The 18708-nt window shown below is 34.8% G+C and overlaps 2 protein-coding genes across 2 annotated transcripts; both read right to left on the bottom strand.

Moving 5' to 3' along the window:
• Positions 1-5227: 5227 nt before the first annotated feature.
• On the bottom strand, positions 5228-6792 carry LOC120001023. Its single transcript, XM_038849236.1, has 4 exons — positions 6575-6792; positions 6351-6470; positions 5687-5887; positions 5228-5548 (listed from the first exon to the last, which is right to left on the bottom strand). The coding sequence occupies exons 1-4, from the start codon at positions 6755-6757 to the stop codon at positions 5408-5410; spliced, it is 645 nt and encodes a 214-aa protein (XP_038705164.1). The 5' UTR covers positions 6758-6792; the 3' UTR covers positions 5228-5407.
• Positions 6793-13665: 6873 nt separating this feature from the next.
• LOC119999530 (phosphatidylinositol transfer protein 3-like) lies at positions 13666-17209 on the bottom strand. The gene is made up of 6 exons (XM_038847146.1): positions 16975-17209; positions 15823-15915; positions 15536-15712; positions 15168-15266; positions 14689-14931; positions 13666-14310 (listed from the first exon to the last, which is right to left on the bottom strand). The coding sequence occupies exons 2-6, from the start codon at positions 15895-15897 to the stop codon at positions 13858-13860; spliced, it is 1047 nt and encodes a 348-aa protein (XP_038703074.1). The 5' UTR covers positions 15898-15915; positions 16975-17209; the 3' UTR covers positions 13666-13857.
• Positions 17210-18708: the final 1499 nt, after the last annotated feature.

The raw sequence follows: 18708 nt of genomic DNA, 5'->3' as shown, positions 1-18708 counted from the left end.
TTCAAGTTGTCATGGTGTGTAAGGAACACCACGCTCTTCTTCTAGCGCGTCTATTGCACTCCCCTCAAATTCGTGTTTGGAAATCCACAAACAAATCGCGTTGCGTTATGTAAATTGACGATATTACCCCCCTCTCTCTTAATAGCATTTATTTTTATTTTTTGGTCATGCATTTTGTATGGGATAATTTCGATCGTTTTCCTGATAAAGACCAAAATAAAAATAGATCGCCACTGATGATGTGGTTTAGCGGTAAGATTCTTGTACTCTACAATGAGTCTGCCTATGATTTTTTTTTTTAATTATGTATTTGGTTAGTGTGCGTGATTTGTGGGTTATAATAGGCTCCGTTGTAGTGGTTTAGGGTCCCAAAAATTTTTATTTTTAAAAATAAAATCATGAATGGATTTTTGATCGAGTTTACGATTCTAACTATATATTTTTCATTTTTAATTTGATTTTGTTTGAAACAAAGAATATACGATTGTATTCATAAATCCAATAAAAACACATTAATCTTTTAAAAAAGAGAAACTTTTCTTTTTCATGTTTGTTTCAATTTTAGTTATTTGAAAAATGTTTCAATTTCATTATAAAAAAAATAAAAAAAAAAAACAAGGAATAAGATATTGATGCATTGATGCCACGATATGTTGTGATTGGACAAAACTTCTTTATTTATGTATATATACTTTATCTTCTCACAATAGATAATTTTGCCAGCAAAATTTACAAGGAAATGTATTTATCATTAGACAAGAGACCCTAACCATTCTCCTAAATAGGAAGACGATGCGAGGATTCTTTAATTACATTAGAAAAAGCTAGACAAATAACTGTCCCCTACTTAAACGAACTATCCACCAAACCATGTCAAAATATCGTCCACTCGATCAGACTCTCTCTACCACAGAATACACATAATCTCTCTCAACACATGCTTGCTCGACCGATCGTCTTATACCAAACAGTCCCTAGAAGGCTAGAATCGTCCATTGGGACATGTCTCCACAATGAGATGGGAGGGACTCCAATTCTTGCATCCAATTTTGACTTTAATTTCCTCCCAAAAACTCATGTGAAATCATGATTTTTTTTTTGAAAATGACATATTAGAATTTAGAAATTAGGATTTAGAGTTTAGGGTTTAGGACTTAAATTTTAATTTTTGGGGTTTAGAATTTAGGATGTAGGGTTTATAGTTTAGAATTTAGTATTTATTAAAAAAATTCAAAATCTACTATCTTATAACATTATGAACACCAAAATACTCAATCACACATTTTAATTTATGATTTAACATGGTTTTGATAGATAATTGGAGCAAGAATTGGAGCTCCCTCTATCCCCTTCACAATAGCCATGAGACCCATACTAGTTTCAATGACACAATCGTTATTTTCAATTTACGCCCAAGTCTTATTTCCAATTCAACGCCTAAAATAATCTTATACAAGTCTTATCACTATATCTTCGACTGGGATTTACTCGTGAGAAATGCGCGATCCACTCTGATGGGCAAGATCGACGGAAGAGATAAGGTCTGCATCACCTTCCTTACACAACTGAGACTATAAAGAGCCTTTTACTTCGATGGTAGTGAGGGACTCGAAAAAACAGAAACATACATACTCCAAAATGTTAACCCTTTAGAAATATTGTTTTATCTTACTAAAAATACCTTGTAACCCATCTAACTTTATCGTCAAAGCCCTTTTCGTCAACACCCCCGCCAGTCGTAAGGCCCTCTTTCGTTCCTCTCTTGAATTTTACAAGTTTGCTGGTGACTCTCATCAACAAATTATTGATTGTAGAATTCACTCTCTACACTCACCCTGTCTCAAGGTTCAATATTCTCCGGAGACATGAGCTCACAAATAGATTTTTTATAAACTTGCCTGGCATATATAGTTTGTGGGCTAATTTGTCAACCCAAATGGGTTTACCCAACGTGTCTCACTGTAAAAAAATGTCATGTTGTTATGACCCTGAAAAATTCACTAAAAAGGGTAATAACATAGATTATGTTTTTTTTTCCATAATGAGATAAAATTCTTTTCTGGGTAATTATGGAGTCTACACAATTAATGAAAAGAGGATAAGAAGAGATGACGGTGATTTAGAGACAGATATATATGGTTGGTCGCCTAATTAACCTGTTATGGGATAATAATAAATGATCAGTTTCCTATTGTGATTTTTTAAATAAATAATTTATTCATTTTGCATTTTCAACCTCATTAATAAGTATATTGTAATACTAATTTTCATATCCGATGTGATATATATATATATATATATGTTCATTAAGTGTGGAGGGTATGTTTATGAACCTGCCATGTTTTAATCACGACATGCTAGTGTGCGTGAATTTAACAGATGAGAAATTTAATTGTCATTGTTTGTGGGCGAACGTGTTATAATTCTTTAATGAGTTGTGCACATTATTTAATTACAATGTCATCTTTGCATCTTGAGGTTGGACATACAAAAAGTCTATAAATTCAATTCAAAATGAATCAAATTATAGCTACCACAATTCAACTAAGGTACTAATTCAATTCAACGGGCTACCTTTTTTTTTTCTTTTTTTTTTTATTGGAACATCACCATACAAATTTTCCTTTTGAACATTCGATATGGGTATAAACTCGGATTGTCAGATCTCCTCACACAAAAGTTTCTCATATGACGACAGGATAAATGGAGCCAAAACTCCACGCGTTACCACAAAGATATTGTTTTTAGTGGGAATCGAAGTCAAACCTCCGAATTTATAAGTTTTGACCCCAAAGAGAATAAATATCAACTAAATTATCACCTAACTGATTAATTTAATGGGTTCCTTAGCAATATCAAAGATTTGATAACTACTTTATTAACTCTAATTTATCCATTTCTTCCTAGTCATCTTAATCTAGTATATTGTTCAAAATGGGGAATAGTCTTAAACTATAAATCAAACATTAATTTTGTAGAACTCTTACTTAGAATTCGCAATGTCAATACACTTAATTAAATACGGTGCACAAGTAGGATTTTTATTTTTATCTTACTATGAAATTCACGGGTATGAATATGGGTCGGGTATTCCCTTTATTCAATGGATAAGGGTATGACTAATAGATATGACAAACGAATATGGGTATGGGTTAAGGGGGGTACCCTACCCATTGCATTGACCATTAATAGCACTTCCACACATAATTATAATTTTTGAATAATTTATTTTTGATTAATTATTAACTTTTGGATTTTGATGACATGTGCATTGCAGTGGAGCTCTTTTTGGGAAGCGACGGCCATGAAAGGCCTTAGGCATGTAATATGGGACGATTGGAGGAAAATATCTCCTGTTATAGAGTTAGGTTATTGCAAATAGATGAGTAAGATTGTGAGAAAATATAGGTTTTAGTATGTTGGTTTTCATGCGTTTTTTGGTTTTAGTATAGGTTTTAGGTTGTCATTTTAAAAAATTCGGAAAACAGAGGTTAGTATAACTTTTGGTAATTGAAGGATGTCCAAGTTTGGTCAATCAATGTTCAAATGTTTCAAATTGGTCACCCAAAGTTGTATTATGTTCCACAATAATCATTTTTGATGACCATATTGAAACATTTGAACATTGTGATAACTATTATAGTGAAACATATTATTACTTTGAATGACCATTTTGAAACGTTTTAAAATTTTCGATTACTCACTTGAAACGTTTGATTTTTAGTGATCAGATCTTCAACTAATACAAAACGCGACCATACATTGATCACTTATTTAAATAATAATTGTTAAATTAGACTTGTAAATAACTCATAAGCTAACCATTACGGAAAATTCTCCACTGCTGCCTCTCGTAGGAGTCTAGGCCATGTCTCAGTCCCAGTGTGACTGATCACCCTCTCGAACCAGTTACTGATCATCGTCTTGATAAATTATTGCTTCATCAACTAGCTAATCAGATGCGAGGCCCTCGTTGGGTGGGTGCTTTAACCATTCAGTCATGGATGATACCATGCATGGTGGATCCTCGTACATGGTGACTATTATTGGTGAGTAACTTGATTCCATGAGGGACTACCTTATAACACATTCAAATTTGAGCCGAACAAGTGAATACTAAAGCCCACGTATAGGAACTACATATGGGCCGGCCATCCCCCAATGGATTCAAGCCCACAGACGCGGTCCAACAAATCTTAAAATGAGTAGCTCAAGGGGGAAATCAACAATAGGGAAATCAAAAGAAGCTGATACCATGCATGTTAAATTATTATGTGCATAAATGATCCCTACACTCTCTTTAAAACCCAACCTTCCCTTCAGAGTTCAGATAACTGAGTGAGCATAAACTTTGGGTCGTCAGAATGGGTCAAAGCCCAAGTGGGTAGAGGCCCAGGAGTTGGACAAGTCCATAGAATCAGGATTCCAAAAGGGAATATCTCATCTGGTTGGTTCGAACTCTCTACCTCGAGCATCATGGACCCTAAGTTTGAAGAGATAATCAATTAGATTATCGCCAAGTGGTTAATAACACAACTTTGACCACATGATGAACACTAGGACACTTTGTTGCAACAGAGACAATATGAATAAGATCAAAATTAATGCCTGTCATCAAAGGACATGCCTTTACCAACAAGCTCAAAGGTGTGCCATTACCCTAACCAGCATCAATCAATGTAGAAATTAAACCCATCAACCACCTCTCCACACCCGTCGAGTTTTGCAGGCACAGCAGATCTAGCAACACAAGCCATTGCATCGTTGATGAGCTTGCTATGTATAGTGTCTGTATCTACATATTCACAAACATCCTTACCACCCGAAACGCCGACACATTACTTCCGCTTGCAGGGACTCCGTTTGCTTAGACAGTGCCCGGTGCAAGCTCGCAAGGCTTCTCTCTAGCATAAACAAATCAGCCATGCATGCTATTCTCACCTCGTTGTAGTACGTGGTGAGAGTGCGAGACAAGAAGAGTTTGAACATAGCCGGTAGTGCCATTGTTGGTGGGTGGGTTTCTTTCAGGAAAGATGGTAGTTTATGATAGTAAATGTTATGTAATTAATATATCTACAAGGTAATTTGGTAAGTTCTTTGTGTGTATCAAAAAAATTGCTTTGTGTTAAGTGTGTGTAGTGAATTCAAGTATGTGTGTAAACAATGGCTCCCTAGACAAATTGTACGCTTGTCAAACTACTGCATATATGATATGAAAAAAGTTGAAATTTATAAGAACGTAAGTTTTATTTATCTCAAACCATACATTAACATTACGCGCACACACATAATAATAGGACATATGCGAGGCAGTAGGCATCACATTTTATTTCGCACATTCTTTGGTGCTTTCAAAGCTTCAAAACACACCTTATTGCAGAAACCTATGTACATCAGGACGAAACTACTAATTCGAACAATCAACTGTCAAGTATATGTCTCCTTGAAGCCCCCCTGTAATGGTCATCAGAAAAACTGAGGGGTTATCATTTCCCCATCCACCATTGTTTCCTACATAATCTGCTGTCACCAGTTTCTCTGTTTTCACCTGCAAGTAACAACATCAACAACTTCTGTTTCAGAAGCGCATATATATATAAAATCTTGTACGCACACAAAGTGTTCGACAAATGGCTTCACACGATTTTCATCAGCCTTGGCTTTTGCTGAAACGCATTAAAATCACCTGTAAAAATTTTCCATTCGGTGCTTTGATTCGGACCCGACTTTTATCATCTGGGTTTCTCACGATCTCAAATGTATTGCTGGGAGCTCCTGGTTCGCTTGAAACAGCTACTACGTCTACTCCATTTCCTTTGGTATCCAGTCCAATGAATTTTTTGTTGTAGACTCTCAAATTAAAGGTTTTATCATTGATCTTCCCCAACTATGTCGCAAAACAAAAAACATCAGGCATGACTTCAAAAAGTTGAAATTACATGGGAATTTTGAATTTGAGCTTGATATTTGGGTAATGCAACTTTTGGTTACTAAAGAGTTTATCAGCTCCAAATCATTCACCGAATTTTCAAACATTTCAACTTGAGAACTCAAAGTTGAAAAATGCTCCAATCTATTCACCCAAACAAATTTTCGACTTTTCAAACAGTCAAATTGATTATGTAGCATAAAAATACATTCGGTGATTGAGTTGGAAATTTATAACTCTTTCAGTGATCAAAAGTTACATTACCTATTATCCGATTTTCGTGGACATATCAAGTTCGCACAGCTTTGTTTTTCCTAGGCCGTCTCACAGTCTCACTTAATGATACCTAGGCACAAAGAAAATGCGTTGGATGTGTGAGAAGGTATGAGACAAGTCTTGACTTCAACCCCTCAATACTTACTCTATATGTTTCCCAGTCTGAGGGAGATGCTCTGTTCGCAACTATGTTGGTTCCTCCTCCATCCTCCGCGCATAAGTACTTGTTGACGGTAACTGATTTGAGCTGGAGTCTTGTTCCTTCCTACAAACAAATTTAACCCCATAAAAGCAACAAGGATAAGCAGGACTTGGTGATGTTAATGCATGCAAGTGCAAGCTTGAAATTATATATATATATGTACGAACCACAAAGTCTTTGTCGGGGCCATCGAAGAGGGAAGGTTTAATCAAGGCTTCTGCAACAAGCCTATTTGCTAGAGTCTCTGCCTTAAAATTACAGTCAGAACTTATTAATCTGGCGTAAGCCAAAGAGAACATAAAGAACAAGACACATATGCTTAGCTTCTGTGTTTCTGAGTAAATCGCCATTTTTTTTGGATACAAATCACACAACACACTCCCACTATAGTACTCTAGATGTGGGTGTATTATATATATATAAGAGTGTGTGTAGTTTTGAAATGGGTGAAGTGGAAATGTAGAAAATTTGACCAATTGGAGCTGAAAGATTCGTGTTTAATATTATTGATCGTGTGGTTCATAGATTTGAAGATGGAAATGTCTTGTCATTCGTATTTTTTACCAATATTTGGACCACACTGGTATCTTCTTCTTTTTTTTTTGTCATCTTTAGTTTTTTTGGCTTAGAGTAAAAATTACAATGGAATAATGCTTATATTAATGAAATACGTTTATTATCATATATAGTTTAAATTAGCATACTATAAAATTATTTCACATTTTATGACAAATTTAAATTAAAATATAACACTTTAATTTGAATATTCAAATCTAAAATTATAAAAATAAGAATAAAATAAAACCGGCACATTATAATTGTGAAATATTATCAAAATTATGTGTTTTTTAAAACGGTAGCGCTAAATGACTCAACAAAATTCCTCCCAATCCTACATGACATTCTACATCACTAGCGACATCATCATTTTTGTCTCTATATAACACCTACATTCTCTCTCTTTTTTACTCTATTTTCCCCTTTCTCTCTCCTCTCTCATTTTCTCCCTCCCACTATCATCAGAACCACCACTACCCATCGGAACTCCTCCGTCCAGCCATCGATTGGAGTCGTCGACCCACCGAACGAAAGCGTCATACCACCACGTTCATTTTCTGACCCTCCACACCACCCATAGCCGCTCATATCTTCGGAAAAAGCACCCAAAGGAGAAGGTAACCGCGGCACAAATCGGGTCAATCCGGCCATCTCTGACGACATCTCTGACAACCTACCCCATATTTAGACTCTACAAGTCGAGGCGCACCTTACCCTCCCATTTTCTGGGCAGATAGCTGCCGAAATCCGACAACCCATTGCAAATTACAATATTTAAAACACAATGTAATTCGTCGATCCGTGCATCTAGCCACCTCCAGTAACATCTCTGGCCACCTCCACTTCTAGCAACGTCTCCGACCACCTCCGGCAACAATGTAATATGTTTCTTGCCTTTTTTTTTTTTCATATTTTGGAAGTTACACTGTATCGAAAACAGTGTAACACTGTGTTTGATAACCATTTGAATGAAATGTGCTTCTGAGACAATTTATTTTACATTGTTATTCTTGACTGGTATGTAAACTATTTTTTCTCCAACTTTGATAAATTTGACAATTTATATTGTTCTGGAAATTTGACAAAAAAACAATGTAAATGCAAGTCTGTGGGGTAAAAAAAACTGTGTAATCACATGTTTGTAGCAAAAAACAATGTAATCGTAGATCTGTATGGCAAAAAACAATGTAATCGCATCTCTGTATGCAAAAAAAAAAAAATGTAATCACATTCATTTTCAATGAAATCCGTAAATATGAATGATTAACTTGTCTATTTGTACTTAATTAAATGAGAGATAAAAGATGGAGTATTTGATTTTTAAATTTTAAACATCATAGGAGTGAGAGAGAGGAGAGAAATTTTAGCATTCTTAGTAAGCATGCCACCTAGGTGCCACCTAGACTTGGGATTTATTGGGTTATAAAAAGTTGGGTCATTTAGAGTTTTCATTTTCAAAAAGCATTACATGTATTTAATTAAAAATAAGTAAGGAATCCCAATTCGTAAGGAGTATTACTCCTTTTTTTGGGGGAGGAGAATTTTTTTTAGGAGAAATCCAACTTTCCTTAAATTCTAGATTTCAAGTATTCCACCCATCGAACATATGAATCATTAGTGAAAGTAAAATTCTTATTCCTAAAAAGTTGGGACTCCGTGAACCCAACGAACCATAAACTGTAAAATTTTAAAAAATAGTAAATTATAAATATCAATGATTTTGAATCTAATGTTATATTTTTTGTTGAATAAAAAAACCAGTTTAATTTAAAAAATTGATGAAGAACCTTAGTGATTCTAAGTTGTTGATGCAAAGTGTGTAACATTTTTTTTAAAGATTCAATAATTAAATACATGATCCAACAGTCGAAATCTTACATATTTTCTGTTTTTTTAAAAATATATATATTATACCTTAAAAATGAGAAAGATGATAAAAATGAGAAAGATGAGGGCTGCTTATTTTATTTTATTTTTTTATTACAAGAGCAGCGTACCCCAATCCCAAGGTAATCTAACTTACCTGATTAAGACCAAAAGAAGACGTATAAATTTTACCATTTAATTTTAGGATAGATTGAAGTACAAATCACTAGCTTGTTTAGTGATTATTAACAAACAGATAGGTTGGAATACAAATCGGTAAATCACTGACTTGTTTGGTGGCAATAACCTAGTGGAAACCTAATGGTACATATGAGTGGGGGAGGGTTATTTCTTTTTTATATTTCTGCAAAAGGCTCGAGTGGCTAGCTATTGTTTTAGTGGTAGTGCTAAATGACCCAATAAATTTTATCTCAATTTATCCCAATCCTATATGGTATTCCATATCAGCAGCCACGTCATTCTTTTGTCTATATATAATCACTCACATTCTCTCTCTTTCCTCTCTTTCTCTCCTTCCCACTCTCACGAAACACCACCGCCACCACTGTAGCTCCTCCGTTTAGTCACCGATCGGAGCCATCATCCCACCAAACTGAAGCGTCTGACCACCACCATCATTTTCAGACACTCCACGCTACCCACCGCTGCCTATATCGTCGGGAAAAAGCTCCCAAAGGACGAGATCACCATAGCACAAATCGCATCGATCCGGCCACCTCTTGCGACGTCTTCAACAACCGACCTCATATTTGGACTCTAGGCGTTGATACACACCTTACCCATCCATTTTCCAGCCCGATAGCTACTGGATTCCTGCGACCCGAGCAAATTGCATTGTTTCAAAAACAATGTAATTTGTCGATCCGAGCATTCAGCTACCTCCAACAACAATGTAATTTTGTTCTCCTTTTTTTGCATATTTGGAAGTTACACTGTTTTGAAAACAATGCAGCAATGTGTTTACAACCATTTGAATGATTATGCTTTTAAAACAATGTATTTACCTTGTTATTCTTGTCTGGTTTGTGGACTATTTTTTTCTGCAGCTTATATTTGTCTATTGTGGAAATTATCTTGCTTTGAAAACAATGTAATCGCAGGTCTGTGTGAAAAAAAATGTAATTACATGTCTGTATACAAATAAACAATGTAATTGCATTCCTTAACGGCAAAAAAAAACAATGTAATACCATTCTTTTCAATGTAATTCGTGAATATGAATGATTTACTTGTCTATTTGTGGTTAAATGGGATGTGATGAAATAATGGAAGTCTAAGAGAAAATGAAAGTGAGAAATAAAAGAGGGAATGTTTGATTTTCAAATTTTAAACAAAAGAGAATGGAGAAAGAATGGGGAAATTTGATTTTCAAAAAAAATTGACCATGTCAGCAAATATTCCCTGTCAGCATGACTATGTGGCACTGCCACCTAGACTTGGGACAACTTGGGTTAACAAAAGTTAGGTCATTTAACATTTTCGTTGTTTTAGTCATCCTCTTGAAACTCCATTGATTTGTTAAATCCGTGAGATTTTCTTAGAGCATCTCCAATGATAAAGAATAATGTAACACTTGATATATCTTGATATTAGTGTCAAAAACTAATATCAAGTGCCTATGCTACAATGATAGCATATTTTAAGCACTCCATAAATAACTTTTTGCTCATATATTTAGTGTAAAAAGTGACTTTAACATGAAAAGTGGAGTGGAGAGTAAAAAAGTGAGGGTGTGTTTGACACATGTCAATCAAAGAATGGACGTGTGAGTCTAATTTTTCATCTTAATTGGCTCTTGATATGTCAAGAGCCCACTAAATTTAGAGATAATATCAAGTGTTGTTTTGATCTCATTCTAGGCATGTAGTGCTAGTAATCTTGTTTGAAGTGCTTTAAATATTGTTTTATAAGTAAGAGCATATCCAATGGTAACAAATTGTGTAGCACTTCATATGTCTTGATAGTAGTGTCAAAAACTAATATCAAGTGGTAGCACATTTTCATGCACTTCATAACATTATTTAACTACCAACTATTTTCCCTCCCTCTTGTCTCTTTCTCTCTCTTGAGTACACGTGGTGAATTTTTATTGGTTTATGTGAGTACTATTAATGGTGGCACAATTATTAACTAAATTCTTAATGGTGACACCATTATTAACTTTTCTTGATTTAAATGATGAATACAATACATGTAGCACCCGGCTCGAGTGGGCGGGGCTACAAGCCTCTGTGATATTAAGTTTTCTGGTGATGAGCGAGCTATCGCGTGGCGATGAGACTAAGCCTTTTGTCCCACATTGCCCCGGAGAAGAAGTGAAGTACCAAATATAATAAGTCAAACTTCCAAACTAGTAACAAACACTTTTCCTGGGCTCAAATTAGTATGAACCGGTGCTGGGTCTAGGGATGGCAAAAAAAACCGATCCGAGCTTTATCCGTAGGGTATCCGATCTGTTTAAAACCCGAAAACCGATCCTATAGGTTTTGGAAACGGTTTTGGTTTTGGTTTTCAAACCCGTCATGGTTTAGGGTCGGGTTTGGTTTTTGATGCCGGGTTTAGGGTACCCGAACCGTTTAATAAAAAAGATCCATTATAGTAATAATATTATAAATCATGTATAAAGGTATATTATTAGGATACTAAATTATAAGATGATAAAGCATATTAAAACGTATATATTTATAGAAGCATACTAATAAAACTATAAATTAGACTAATTTGAATTATAAAATCATAATTAATATAAATCATACTCAATATTAATTTCTATTAATATAATCATCAAAGAAAAAAATAAAAATATTAAAAGTTAAATGGTAAATGGGTACCCGATGGTAAACGGTTATGGAACGATTCCGGGTTTGGAAATTTAAATGGTTTTGGAACGGTTTTGGTATAGAGTATCTTAAATGGAAACGATTTTGGTATTTCCTAATTGGAAGGATACCCGACCCGTTGCCATCCCTAGCTGGGTCTGAGAAGCAAAAGTTGTGCAGCCAGTATGGACAACCCCAAAGTGGACAACGTGTTATTAATACGGAAGGGCGGGCTGTCACCATACAATTTCTTAGAATCAAGAGTAATCCATTAGTAGCTGCTAGGGCCTGAGAAGCAAAAGTTGTGTGGGCCCGTATGGATAGACCCAAAGTGGACAATGTGTTACTAATACCGAGGGAAGGTTTGTTACAATACACTTTCTTAGAATCAAGAGTAATCCATTGGTAGTTGCTAAGGGTGGCCGCAGAATTTGTCTCAAGGGGGCAAAACCATGTAGGGGGTTTGGCGACAGAGGCCCATAATTTTTTGGGATTATTTATTTACGATGTCTTCGAAATGATGAAAATAACATTTAAATAAAAAATGTAGAATAACGATGAGTGATAATTGAAAGTCAATTTGTAAATGTACTAGATGATTTTTTTTTCCTCATATTTTGAAATTGTTTCATGATGACATCATTTGAAATAACATCAAAAATATATTTCTCAATTTATACAATTAAACTGTCATTTAAGCATTAGTCGTCTATTGCATTCCAAAGCCGATTCTTGACAATCTTCATAGCATAAAATGTTCATTCTAATGTAGCAGTTGTAACTGGTAGAATCAATACCAAACTCGTAAGTCTATAAACCAGTGTGTATATGCTATATCTTCTAGTATCAATCATTTTCTAGAAAGATCACTATTTATTTTTAGTTTTAAGAAATCAACGCTAGAGCACACATTAATAACAAAAGTAATAAATTGATCTGAAAGTGTCAAAAACTCTATATTAGAGAAATCTCTTGGATAAAATTGGGTAAAGTGGATCGACTTTTTCTTTTCAAAAGCGGCAAATGAATGAGAAGACTTTACGCATGAGACAATATAAGCAAGATTAGGTATTGAACCTCTGTTGCATCCATTGCTTCTCTTTTACAGTCCCGTAAAGATTCAAACTTCCTTCTTCAGATATTGACAAATGGGTTCCATTGTTTTGAGTCCCACTTATTTACAAAAACAACACTGATTCAATGATCTACATTTTAAATCCGCACTCTAAATTTGCATAGAAGAATTATTGTATATATATGATTTAAAAACTCAGGATGCAATTGTCAACCCTTGCCCCAGTGAGTGGTTTTTTTATATACTTATTCAATGTACAAAATATATAATCCAGAGGTTGAATCATAAATCACTGACTTGTTTGGTGGTGATAACCTAGTAGAAACCAAATTCATAATGGTGACATACTTAATTAACTTTTCTTAATCTAAATGATGCAATGTTGAATACAATACACTTCCTTAGAATTAGGAGTAATTCCAATTGTGGATCTAGAAAATAGATTTCGAAAACTTAGTCAGTAGTGGAGCCATAAACTTTTCTTAATCTAAATGATACAACGTTGAATACAATACACTTTCTTAGAATTAGGAGTAATCCCAGTTGCGGATCTAGAAAATAGATTTCGAAAACTTGGCCAGTAGTAGAGTCATGAATTTATAAGAGGCTCATCATTGAACATACAAGCCCAGATATCGACACATTTTTCTTTTGCTTGTATTACCTATTTAGAGCATATATTGATTCAGTAGTCTTACGGATCCCAATGTATTTTAACTCAATTATCCCAAATGCTAAGATGGATGCACACGATTTCATATAAATCATGTACATCCATCTCAACATTTGTAGTGTCTGGCTTTATTTGATTGGTCTTCAGGACTTCACTAATCACTAACAGAACATCTGTCACTTCCATATTAAAAAGTTCATCGCCTACTGCTTTTTGTGTTCGCAAACTGCAAACATTACAACACACTAGAGTCATGATGGGCAGTCACCCATAACTAGTTGAGTAACTCTGGAAGGAAAAATCATCCTTGAATATCAATGCTGCTAAGCATTCAACATGATAAAACCTCTTTGAGAATCAATGTTCTATCTAAATAGACATAGTTAGCAGGGCTACATTGATGTTACTGAGCACCATACCTTGAAAACAAAACAATGCTCAAGCTTTGCCATCAAGGGAGACAATTTCGTCCTGATTTATGTTACTGGGTCCATGACCACCATCAGTCAGCGAAGAATCGTTATCCGGGGAAACAACTTTTGCATCTATTGCATGAGACTTGGAACCGTCTAGTTTACTATCATAATCAGAAGAATCAGAATATGAGTCTATGTTGACCGGCTTTGATGCAGTAACAGATGCCAGTGTTGGTTGTGGAGTTGCCAAGGGAAGAGACTGGCTTGACCACAAGGATGGCATCCTCTTGTCATCTTCCTTCATCCTCTCCGCGTATTTATTGAAGTCAAACCCTGAAGCATCTTTTCCACCAAATGCGGACTCAAGCTGGTCCATATTGAATAGATCCTCCATTATTTTCATGGTGTTGAGGTCATCAGCATAAACAAACTTGACTTTATTGTAAGTCTTTGGCTCCAGGAAGGGTTTAACCAACTGCAATCATACATTATGGAGTTAAAAAAAAATGGCAGGAATAAGAGAAATCGGTGAATGAAGCCATGACATCAAAATGGCAGACTAATGATGAACTAGCATCGGTGACCTATAATTGGTAACAGTGGACCATACTGAACAGTCCTGAGATAGAATGTAATCCAGCATTATGCAATGATTATCCAAGTCAGAAACACATCGTAAAAATGTGAACTCAACGACTTCCAGCATGGTACAGCAGAGAGGCATTTAATATTTTTTGTGGGGAGTATAACCTAAAAAAGAAATATTCTTGAACGATGAACTCTTATGCATATCATGAGAAATAATAATAGAATTAGTGACAATAACAACTATAACATAGTTCCAATTGCTTACTGTAAAGAATGGTTCAAAGAACTTAGGTGGATTGTAGAGTATTGCTACACCCAGGCGTTCTGGATAGTGATCTTGTAGGACATGGGCTGTTTCCTTTGTCACCTTAACCGAAATATGTGACAGATTGAAGCCATGGAAATCGATCAGCCAGACCATCTGCTCCTGTTCGGCTGGTAAGTTTAAAATAACATTCTCCATACAGTATACCAAATACCTAATTTGACCTTTTGTCGACTTTGTGTTCTGCAGTAAATTCAAATTTGAATAAGTTATCAAAACTAAGCCCACAAAAAAGCTAAGCATCTTCAGTTGAATCTCCATCTTTTAATAGCAGATACATTAGTTTATTTTAATGCTTCTTTCATTCTGGTTCATTTCCTATCTCTATCAAACCCAAACATGAAAAGTCTAAGATTGTAGAAGCTTTACAAAACAAAACACCTCACACTAAGTAAGGCAAGGAGTACTGTCAGACAAACCTGGCAGCTAGGCCTCATCACAAGAACTGATCTCCCATGCTTGTCGATAAAATTTGTTCGGTAGATCTTCCCAGTCTCTGCCTCACAAGCAATCTCCTCCTACATCACAAACAGAATCGAATAATTCGCTGTTACAATTTCCTCTGCAGTTACACCATGGAATTGAGATTTATTAAGGGCCAGCAACCACAGAATGAAAGAGTTCTATCTCACATGCCAAATTGAAAAGGTTAGAAATCATGATGAGTTGTGTGACCTGAGGTAAATCATCAGGTATGCTAACCTATTGCAAACATTTTCAACATCATGCACAAATGGTTCAGACTGATGTCTAAAATTAACTAAAAAGAAGTAGAGCAATAGTATACCCAGCGAATTTCTTCCGGTTTGTACTCTGCCCTCCATTTCAAAGTACCTTTCAGCATCTTAGTTGCCTTCTTTATATTCCAGTTTCGTGCCCTTAGGTGTCTTGAGATTGATGCATCGGAACAATAAATGGACAACTTATCTGGCAATGGCCCTATCAATCTTCTCACCTCATTAATCTGGAAAAATAGAAGTTTCACATACATAAAACATTTTTCCCTCACAGTCAGAACGCTTCCACATGTTCCAATATTTAATGCCTGCCAAAGAGCATGTTTGATAAATATACCTTTGCCTGCTGCTCTTCAGATGTTAAGGGCTTCTCACATCCATTTGAAGAAGATTTTTTTAGACCTGCACTCATCGCTCAAGAGAAATCTTCCTGCAATCAAGCACAAAATCAATAGTAGGAGCATAAGAACTTATTGACATTTCCAGTTTCATTTTGATTTTGATACTTCCCCACATTTACGTTGATAAAGGTTGTAAATTGGTAATATTTATGTCTCACTTTATTATTAGTTCTTTAAAGAAGGAAGTATAAATACAAACAATGTGCTGAATAAGAGGGACAATGCAATGGGTATTACCGTATTAGAATAAGTAAAAGCATACTCCCAGATCTACATTTAATAACTTATCTTCTGCCTAATTTCTCCATCATATTTATAAGAACTTGAGTTGGAATAGGTTCTTATTAATCCTAAGAACCTAATCCTAAACCCTAGGTACACTTTTTTGCCAAACCCATGGAAATCAATGGCCACAAGTTCATTAATCTTTTCATGGCCGTCTCTTTGGCTATAATACTTTGGCCTAATAGTTTACCAAGCATTGAAGCTGGAAATGAAAAAAAAATGCACTACCTGTAAAGTGTAAACCAGACATTGACCAGTGACAGTTCGAGCTTCCCACAGAAAAAGAAGAATTGAAGAACACAAATGAAATTTAGGATGTTGTTCCAGATGTCCATAAATCATCATGTCTTCACCACAGTGGAATGCAGCAAATGACAAAAATAGGTAAAACAGCAGCTTGTTCAAAGACCTGATTTTGATTATGCCCAATTCCAAAATAGATTACATAGTCACGATTAACAGCTAAGAAGTATTCTTCAGAAGGTATCTATCTCCATTTAAGCACCTGGGAATTCTCTAACTCAATCCCATTAATAAGGGCCTTGCCCAAAATACCTTGCTTGAATCAAAATCAATAAACACCCAAATGGGTTTTCAGAAATCCAAAACGTTCGTGCATAAAAATATCATCTAAATCAGCTAGGAAGAATCTGACCATAATTAAGACGAGCGTTAGAGATGGGTTCTAATAAACCCTTTAAACTCCTCAAACTACTGACTCTGACAAGATTTTAAAAAAAAGTAAATAAAGCGAGAGGAGGATCAAGATGACTGGATCCGTAGTGAAAATGTGGGGAACGAACCTGATCGATGGAGAAATTAGAGCGACAGAGAGCAGAAAAGGAGGAATCTTTATGAGATACTTGACAAGTTCACCATTGATGTTAGGTCCACGGAGAAAAGGATATCCCGTGCCAGATGTAGACAAGTAGGTGGATTACATGAAGTCCCAGTCATACGCAATTGCTCGAAGAAACTGGGGGGTATTTAGCTCATGCTGGATTCTCTTTCAAATTGCAATCACACCCAGCAATAAAGTCCAAAACACCAAACATGAATAATTTTCTGAATAGGACCACCCTAAGCCAATATTTGCTCACTATGAACAACTACCACATGTGATGTTTACTAATTTGAAATTGAATGTGATGTATATTTTTTTAATTTTTTTGTTTTATTTACTTGTTTTGAGCTTTCCACATGGGATTTGTCGAGAATAATATCTCCATGAAAATAAATTCTTGTGGGTTCGTGGTTTAGAACGGACAATATCGTTGATGTGTTTGGACTTTGATTTATAATATGATGTCAGAGCAAAGACTTAGTCTATTTGAACGTGGCCTCTATTTATCCACTTGTTGTTGGATTTGGTATAACCCAATCTATAAGTGTGGAGGGGAGTGTCAAGACTAATATCATACATCAAATTGGCATAATCCAACAAAGTCACTAATATCTCTCATCGGATTGATATAGCCCAACTGATTGATATATAAGTAAAGACCTTGCACCTCTTACATTAAAAGAAACATGTGTTCATTGTGTCGATATAAAGTAATCACATTGGTGTCTGTATAATAGGTCTGATAGGTAAAATAGATCACCAAAAATAAAATATATTTTAACAAAAGTGGAGGTGCATCAGTATCTCTTGTAGGATCTGAAAAAATCACATGCTTTAAAAAAGTAGCACATATGCGCCATTTTTTATAGAAAAAAAAATTGAATCTCTAAAAATATTTTAATAATATTCATCCCTCCCTTCAAAATTATCCTCTATCCTCTTTTAAATATAGAAACGTAATATTTCAATGTAGTAAAGATTTAAAATAGATATATTGATGCAGTTATGGTTCAATAGAGATTGAAAAAGTGATATTTGAACATGTAAAATAAAGAATTGATTAAGAGATATTGATGTGAATGGTAAAAAAAAATGTATAAAATTTCATAATTTATAATTTTTTTAAAAAAAAATTAGGAGAGTTATTGTAACCTCTGTTGTTAAAAAAACCCATTAAATGATGTGGAAAAAATGTATTTCCCACAAATTTTAATATTATGTTCCATAAATTTTGCCATTCTAAATTTGTAATAAAATTTTCTCTTTTACTTGCCATTTTTGGACGGGCATTTGAACAAGCCTGGCATTTAATGAATGGACATGGCCTTTAATTATGAAAGAGCAAGGATCAACATTATATGCATCCAAAAATAATTAAATACACCCCAATCTTATTATACTCCAATTAAATATGTAACATTCGATCGATAGTATACCTCTTTTTCTATTTTGAGAGTAAAAACATAAAATATACCCCAAAACTCAGTTGCAGACATTGAAACCAGGTTTAGAAGAAAAATAGAGCATGATCAAGGGGTGACCTGATGAACCTACAAAGACGTCCTTCAAATCAGGTTGGACAACATTACATACAAAATATTTATATGTCTAGACTAAACTCAGATTATAAATTTTGAATGTGCTTAATTGATCAAGCTTAAATTAATTTAAATCCGAATAACTAAATTAAATA

This window comes from Tripterygium wilfordii, chromosome 6, assembly GCF_013401445.1.
Source record: "Tripterygium wilfordii isolate XIE 37 chromosome 6, ASM1340144v1, whole genome shotgun sequence".
In the NCBI taxonomy this organism is placed as follows: domain Eukaryota; kingdom Viridiplantae; phylum Streptophyta; class Magnoliopsida; order Celastrales; family Celastraceae; genus Tripterygium; species Tripterygium wilfordii.
The sequence above is the reverse complement of the archived record's forward strand: the minus strand, read 5'-3'. Positions and strand labels throughout refer to the sequence as shown.